The 8,432-nt window shown below is 46.6% G+C and overlaps 1 protein-coding gene across 1 annotated transcript in view; it reads right to left on the reverse strand.

Annotated features, from left to right (window-relative positions):
• Positions 1-8,000, reverse strand: part of LOC115328048 — a 31,173-nt gene extending 23,173 nt beyond the window's left edge. The window contains exons 1-2 of the mRNA XM_040205688.1: positions 7,950-8,000; positions 2,881-3,089 (exon numbers count right to left, since the gene is read on the reverse strand). Coding sequence (XP_040061622.1) covers positions 2,881-3,089; positions 7,950-7,963 — 223 coding nt within the window. The 5' untranslated portion in view covers positions 7,964-8,000. The remainder of the gene's footprint in view (positions 1-2,880; positions 3,090-7,949) is intronic.
• Positions 8,001-8,432: the final 432 nt, after the last annotated feature.

Below are 8,432 nucleotides of genomic sequence, written 5' to 3' on the forward strand. Positions count from 1 at the left end.
GGCATTGACGTTTTTACCACTAATTTTATCAAACGAGCAAACAAAGCCGCTAGAAACAGCGAAGTTCCGGTGCAGTGCCAGCAGCGCCACGTACACTGGGGGATGGCCGTCTCCGGATTGCGGGACTCGCGCAGCGCGGAACCGGCGGAACTACAGTAGCAAAACCACGCGGAACTGTGTCGACGTTTTCGACGTTATGGAAACCGCAGGAACTGTGTCCAAGACAGGCAGGTTTTGTTGCCGGCTGCCTGGGTGCCTTCCGTCCTGTGTTCGGTTCTGTTTTCCGATGCCGAGTGCAACCGGCGTTCAACGTGGTTCTGTATTTGTGCGTGTCAGCAACATAGCTGCAACATTGTGATGGCAGTGTTGTGGGTTGTGAAAAGAAGACTGGAATTATCGCCGATGTGACCGTGTGTTCGCGTATCAGTGGTGTAACAAGATGAGATCGTAAACTGTCGGGCATTGCATGATGCCGTTGGTCGGGCCGTGATCAGAGGGGGCGGGGTGTCGCAGGTTGACATTCCGCTTTACATTAAAAAGTTTAATACCACTTGAGGGATTACGTGCAAGCAATCGATCAACATGCGGATGGTCATGTTGGAACGCTGGTCTGAACTGTAGAAGCTCCTATTGCTATCGTACAGTGGCCAATGTGAGTGGGAATTGTCTCGACCCCTAGAGCGATTGCGCTCTGGGGCAAGGGCTGAACAGCACGAAATCGTGACGGAAAGTACGTATATTTATAGTATGGAATTTCGGCATTAAAAAACAAAAGTAGGTAAAATCGAAAAAAAAAGCTACCCTTTATTTTGCTGTTCAAATATATTACGGTTCCTGGAGAAACTGCCCTCCAAGTGGCGCGCTGGGATGAGCGCTAGAAGTTTTCAGGCTCGCCACGGCGTAGCTCCGTACACTTAACACCTGCCGCAAGTCGCGGCTTTGACTGCATTCAAGTTGATCGAAAAGCGATTTCTTAGCCCGTGAAGTATCACTTCCAGCTGAGTAAATATCCGCTCTACAGAGATTATTTCAAGACGGCAATTGCAGCTTTGCGCGAAAATCACAAATAGAAAAACCAATAGAAATACATTCTACGGCGTGCCGTGTGGGGAAACAAACTCATGGCTTCGAACCGCATTGGAGCGGCTTGATTTATTGGCTTTCAAATAATTACGGCATGATCGAGCATTTACTTTTTAATAAGAGATTAATCCCCTGAGCCATTCAAAATACTCTCAGAGGTATGAGATTGCTGGGAAAAAATCAACATGCTGGGAATATTTTTTATTGCTTAGGGAGTCACCGAAAAGTTCCGTACGTTCAAAACGACCAGTATAAAAGACGGAAACGCAGAGCACGGGTCTTGTGTTCGGGTTAGTGTTGTGTTCCGTTGTGTTGACATTAGTGTGTGCCGTGTATGTGCTCCATGTATGTTCACCTGATGCTTGTAATAAGCCTAATAAGCGTAATGTGTGTATACTGTGTATATTAGAGGATCCCCAAGCGCAGTGGTGGCCTAGGAAGAGCAAATTATTTTTTTGTAGAGCATGGATTAGGCGGTACGTAGCGCCACCTAGCCTAGCTACTTGCAATTACTCTGCTAGACCCCGCCATCTGGTGGCTAGCGATTTAACTTTTCACGCCACGCGATAACCAGCGGCTTCGGGTTTGTTTTTTCGAGAGCGGCTTTTGGTTTCACAGATTGAGTTTGCCCTTCTCTGTGATATGCGGTTGACGAAGGAATTGTGACTCGAGGAACACCAAAGGTAAGACGCAAAGTGCGCGAAGTAACTGGGCATCGGCTGTCTCCGTTTAACATCGCAGTGCTTTCGACGGGAAGACTGAGTAACTGCTTTCGAAACGCAAGTTTCTGTGCCTGTGGGGGGAATGTGGCTTCGGAAATAAACACAGTTTGCGGAAAGCTCGTGTTACGCTTTTATTTGCTGCTGCTCTCGTCCCGTACAAGAGACGTAGCGTCCTCGTCAAGCCTTATTGGGCTCGATTTGCCCGATTCGGGGCCGCCATATTGAGATGCAAGCGACGGAGGAACTTTGCTCCCTTGCTTCAGGGACGAACGTTTCTCCCTTTCTAAAGGAGCATAGGTTACAAGACCGTTCCTCCCCTAAGGGAGGACTATCCATACCCTTTTTCTAAGAGTGTAGAATATATTTTTTGAATACCGTCATCGCTAAACCCGTTGTGAGCGTGAAAATGCACGTCTTTCAGCTATGTTCCATTGTAAATTATTTTGGACAACTAAGCACTCTGTCATTTGAAACACGGCTAATCGGGCGGCGCCGTCAAAACTTAAAGTAAAAACAAAGGGACAGCTAACACTTTAGTTGCATTCATTCTGTCACGTGCGTACCCAACAAAAATAGTTTACAGTTCTTTTTTTGCTTTTTTTGTTTTTTTCAAATGTGGTACAATGCTTTCTCTATGTCATCGGGAAAATCCATACACAATGAAAGACAAAGTACACCGAGAAAAGACAAAAATTTATCAGCCAGCAGTGTTTGAAACTGTGCCTACACAGGCTGCGCCTATGGAAATCCGAGTCCACTAGGTTGGGGTTAGCAGAGATGCTGGTGAGTGTCTAGCCTCAAACCCAGTGACTGGGCTCGAAAACGGTCTGTAGACCCTGAGGTCAAGTGTTTCTCGAAAAGGTGTATATCCCCCGGCTCTGCAAACACTTCAGACAATTCATGTTAGAACAAGGTTTGATAGTCGATCATGGACTCCTGGTGTTCGAATTCATGGAACAGGGAAGCACAACCCAAAAATCATCAGAGATCAGTGACAGAACCGTTTGAACAATACAGAGATATCTCTGCTACATTTTTGACTACACTGGAATCAATTTTTACAATATGTACTTACTAGATCCACCCATTATTATGACTGGAAAAATTTTCCAGTTGTTGCTGGGCTCCATGTCCTTCTCCGCAGCGTCCAGGAGTTTGGAACCAGCCAGGTAATTTGGCGGCCACAGGCAATAGTCGGTGCCTCGCATCCATTTCAGCGGGACCACACTTACAACGTCTTTTTCAGTGTAGAACCTGACTACGTAGTAGTTCTTTTTAAGAACCCTGCAGCGAAATAAGCATCAAATTACTAGTTTGACCACATGAAAGTACACAAGTATAAAAAGCACTTTTTTGGGAGGGGAGGGGGAGAGGGGGCACATTGCGAGTTATAGAAACACAAGCCAAGCTATGACATTTAAATTTCACGTTTCCCAGTTATGAAAGACAAATGTTTAGCTTCAAACCTGTAGTAGAGCTAAATAAAAGTGGGGACACATGTGAGCAAAATGCTAGCAAAATCGTGCTGACGGGCAACATTACCGTAGCAACCGCCACTGGCATCATCGAAAGGGCGGTTAAATGACGTCGTACCACTCTGATACAAAAAACTAGATTCTTGCTGTGCAGCACTGAGATGGAGAGCGAAAAATTGCGCCCATGTGTTGACGGGTGGATTGGACGGTGGCGAAATTGGTGGGTGTATGCATTTTTTATGTATTTGTTGAGTCATGTGAGTGTTGTGGATCAAAACTAGGGTTCCGTGTCTTCAGTATATGCCGATAAACACCGAAAATGAACCGCCACGGCGGTTTTCTCTGAATTGGAGAAAACCGAAAAAGACCCAATTTTATCTGTCCTTAAAGGAAAAAAACAACAAAAACATCTGTCTCACGCGAAAAAGTCTTCCACCCTACTCTTTTTTCTTTCTTCTTGACCCGAAAAATAGCCACACTTAACTGTCCTTAGGGTTGTTTCTTTTTTGTCGAAACCACATTCTTTGCTCCGTGCTCTTTTCTCTTATCTATACCAGCATTATTGGAGAAAATATTATAATTTATGAACTAAAAATTACAAGATTTTCTTTGGGAATTATATGGTCACTTTACAATGCAAGCCCAATCAACACCGATTTGCCTCCAGCATTGAAATAGCTAAAAACACCGATTCGAAGGGAAAAGAAACACCGATAAATTACCCACGAATTTTGAGAATACCGAAAACACGGAACCCTAGTCATAACATACTACGGCTTTGGTGCTTTATGCAGGGTTATGTGCTTTAGTTGTGGGCTTGTAGGACTGTCGCCTGGCCTCACTTTCCCGGTTGCGCTTCTTGATATGATGTTCTTTCATATCAATAAGCTCTTTCACTGCCAACAAATTTTACGAGTTCATGCGACGGCAAAGTGCTGAGAGCAATCCAGTGTTACGATGAAGCTGCAAGTTCCATTTGTTTAGGCTTTTTGGAGGAATATAGGTTGTATCCGCTCGCGGCTCGCGGCAGTACATTCTGGAAACAGCACCAACTTTGTGTCTATGTTACCAAACAGTCATGCTCCTATGGCCACACTGCCCTGACTACCTGACAATTCTTCTACATGTTTGGCAGTGTACCAATGTCATCTTCATTAGATTTCCGGGTACGCACACGATACGAGGAGAATGAGGAAACGTGTCCGGCAACGTAGCGTGTTGTTTTTGCTAGGTGACAGCAAGCTGTGGCTGCAAGTGAAAATGACCAATGTACAGCTGCAACGGAAAAAGAGTAGCACAAGTGATCGATAACCGGAGCGGACAAATGGCGAAACGCGGCGCTATTGTTCCGGAGCGCTCCGATAACGAGAGTACCAGGCGCGTTCAATATCTCAACGCGGGGGTGGCCAGCAGAAAATTGAGGGATAAGATATTCGAAATACGGGCTTTAGGATAGGCTGCTTTCTGTCGGCCACCCCCGCGTTGGCCGACATGGAACGTGACTGGCAATCTCGCTATCGGCAAGCTCGGGAACAATAGCGCCTCGCGTCGTGATTTCGCCGCTCCCGTCGTTAGCCACTTGTGCTACTCTTTTTCCGTTGCAGCTGTACAGGACTACCTGATCCTATAGGCAAGCAAGTCATAAAGCCCGAACTGCAAGTACGCGGTTTGACGAGGGAGAGGCCAAGCTACGACGATCGGCCGGTGTCGTCGCTCTCATCGCTGGGTTCTAGATTTGTAGAAACTTCACTCATTGGCCGAAAAGAGAAGTAGTTAGCACACTCTGTACTTCTAGAGATCAGCATGCAGGTCTTTCCTGTTGATCTGTGTGCGCTATTCACGTTCTAGCCTATCAAAAAGCAACTGCGTCTTTTTGCACTTATGCGTCTGTTCCAGGCGACCATGAGCGATTGCCGTCGCTCAGTCTTTTACCCGTTGAAATTCCTACCTGCGATTCAGCCTCCATGCAAACATCAAAAGTCTTACCTACGAGTGAGACAATGGTAACTCTCTCAGTGCTCGCTCCTTTGATTGACGGCTCCTGGACTTCTTAAAGTAGTTCCAGGTAACATTAGTAGATGGTTAAGGCCATTTAAAGGTTTGTAAGCATTTAATCGCTTGCACGTGACATAACTTGCCTTTAGAATCAGGTTGTTTTGGATATAATTTTCACTCGCGGCCACAGCTTGCTCTCCTGGCCGAGATCTTTTGACTGTAGAGCAAATGAATCCGTGCTGCAGACTTGCACATTGTCTTCATAGCGTATGTGTTCCCGAAGAGCTGATGGAGGGCAACTTTATGAAAACGACATTATTACGCCGCCAGACGTTTTTTTACATTTTCCTCGTATTGTGCGCAAGGAGGCATACCCAAGAAGTGATTAAAGAGGGACCTGCAGAAATATTCTTCCGCCTGGCGGAAAGTCCTCCTCGCCCTCTTTTTTTCTTGTATTGTAGCACGGCGAGGCGAGGGGAAAGGTCTCCTTTTGCGCCGGCTTCTTCTGAAAGGATAAGCCGAGAAAATCCTCATTCTGAGTGACGGGCGATGGGTGCGGCAGCAGCGACCTCGTGACTTAGAGGTAGCTTCAGCTCCTATCGCGTAATCTGCCCTATTTTTTGGCGCTCACCAAGCCTAGCCCCTCGGGTGTAGGTTTTACGGAGCTGCAAGGCTACAGAACTTACCTCAAATACCTATTTTACTCGCCATATTTACACATATAAATTTCAAATCTTTACATCAAACACAGAAAAAAAAAACTTAAAACTGGCCCTTTTGAAAGCATGGGTCATTTTTGTTTTTCTATTTATTCTCTTGTACTCGGAATTGGGACTTAAAATTTTAATGCGTAAATTTGACAAGTAAGACATATTCGAGGTAACTTTCTACTTGATATGCCGAGTCACTGATTTTTGCAGCCAATTTTAGAGTCGAAACTTTATTTTGGAACACACTTCGCTAGATACCTGTTCAGCTCAAAACTGAATATTTTCCCATCTGTAGGGACAGGAGTTGCAAGAGCAGTAAATTGCGAGCGAGATCAGCAAAATGCAGACCCGTGGAAACTGCTCTAAATCATGTCAAAACTAGGGGTGTCGCGAACCGGTCAAGGTTCGAGTTCGACCCAGGTTCGATTTTTTTTAACTTCTCATGAAAAGTTCGACAAAGGTTCGACTCAGGCTCGAGTGCTATGCGCATGCGCGACAGGCTGGCCAGTTAGCTTCGGATAGGATGATGATGGTTAAAGGGATACTACCACGAAATTTCGGCGCTCATTTTTTGGTCTACATGTGTTCAAAGGAGCAGCATCACATCGAACATACCAATATCTTGTTAAAAAAGTCACGAAAATGAATTTTAAAACAAATTAAACGATTAGCAAAGAGCACCTGGTGGATGTCACTAACGCCTCGTTTGTGATGCCCGTCTTGGAACCTTAACAGCTAGTGACGGAGGTTGTCTCGCCTCCGGCCACGACGAGAGAAGAGGGGCAGGGGGAACTCCCCTCTTCCCGAGAATGCCTTTTGTGTGTCGCAGAAGTCGCTATTGTCCCCCTACAAGATTACAGAAGATTAACCCGTCACTCAAAATTCGTACAAAAGCAGCCGCTTCGATGGTTGGAACGACTAGGCCATCCTCTCGACGTCAGCCTCGCCGTAGTTTTGCTCGTCCTGAGACGACCTACGTCACGATTGCGTTGGATGTCACGTGGTCTCCGCTGGGCCTTCTCCGAGCGCTTGCCAGAGTGGGCCGTTTATAACGAAAAATACAACCACCAGGCTCAAAATATAAACGTGCGATTGCCATTTACGGATATTGTGGATCATATTCAACCTATTTTTGAACCCGACGGGAATATTTCGAATTTCGTTGCAGTATTCCTTTAAGAGATGTATAGACGATTCGCAATTTTCCCAAGCGCCCCGGCCCGCACGCCAGGAATTGTGGGAGAGACTGTCCCTCGCCTGGCTGCTCTGCCTTGAGATCGCATTGTCTTGTCGCTTGCCTCCTCTTAACACTCTGTTTTTCGATATTCTGGCCATATTGTCCAGAGTCGAACCGGTCGAATCTCGTTAAAAGTTCGAAGGTTCGTCGAACCGGTTCGAACGAGTCGAACCCCGAAGTTTGACCTAAAATCCGGTTCGACAAACTTTCGCGACACCCCTAGTCAAAACCCGGTATATCTGTGCGTTGCGGCCGATCGCGATGCACCCCGCTGGACCACATCTGTCTCGCTTTGCGATTAATGGCTATGATTCCGCTTTTGCTCACCTCTCTCTCTCGCTTTACACAAAAGCCCGAATTACAATAGAGGGCTTTCGTAAACCGCCATGGAGTAGTTTGCGGCATGGTTCGCGGCGAAGACTGCAGTCATGTTAGTCGCAGCGACCCGTGCGCAAGCCACGGTCGTGGCCCAAGCATAGCAGCGTTAGCGGAGGTGCAATCCCGGATTGTACATACGTAAGGGCTTAGCGTTACTAGCGGGAGCTTGTGCCGTAACTTTCAGCGTGGATTGAGCAAGCGCCAGTAAGCCCCGCAATCCTAGCGTACGCTCTACTAAAACTGTCTGTCTGCCAATCCCGTCAGAACTCCGGACGGCGTGCGCGAACACGAGCAAGTTTTCTGCGAAAATGGCACAATTTTTAAACAGATAACGTTTTAATTAACTTACGTGACTGGAGGCATCGCGCAACGTGCTGGCCGCTGGCTTCGAGTCCGTCCGGGTCAGGTCCGGCGTGACGCACCAGATAACTGAGATAACCATAAAGCCCCTATACGTGGCTTGCACATGACGTCATTTCCGATAACCTCCAGAGAAAAGGGGAAGAAGGAACTCCCCTCTTATCAGGATCCTCCTTTGTGCCTCCCAGATTTGCACAGGCGTCGCTATTCTCCTCCCAGAAGATTATAGAAGATTAACCTGTCACTCAAAATTCTTACAAAGGCAGCTTTCCTTTCCTCCTTTTACTTGGTGTTCAAAAGTATGGGATGTGACGTCAGTGCAAGGAGCCTATATACGCGTAACATGCCATGCAGAGCCGTATATGCTCGTAAGACTGTTAATTCTAGATCTGGATGGTGGCTCGCGTCACATGGCTACCTAGCCACACAATCCTGCCATTTGTCAAATTAAATCCACCGAGTTCTGCTACAG

This window comes from Ixodes scapularis, unplaced genomic scaffold (genome assembly GCF_016920785.2).
Source record: "Ixodes scapularis isolate PalLabHiFi unplaced genomic scaffold, ASM1692078v2 PGA_scaffold1__304_contigs__length_218370807, whole genome shotgun sequence".
In the NCBI taxonomy this organism is placed as follows: domain Eukaryota; kingdom Metazoa; phylum Arthropoda; class Arachnida; order Ixodida; family Ixodidae; genus Ixodes; species Ixodes scapularis.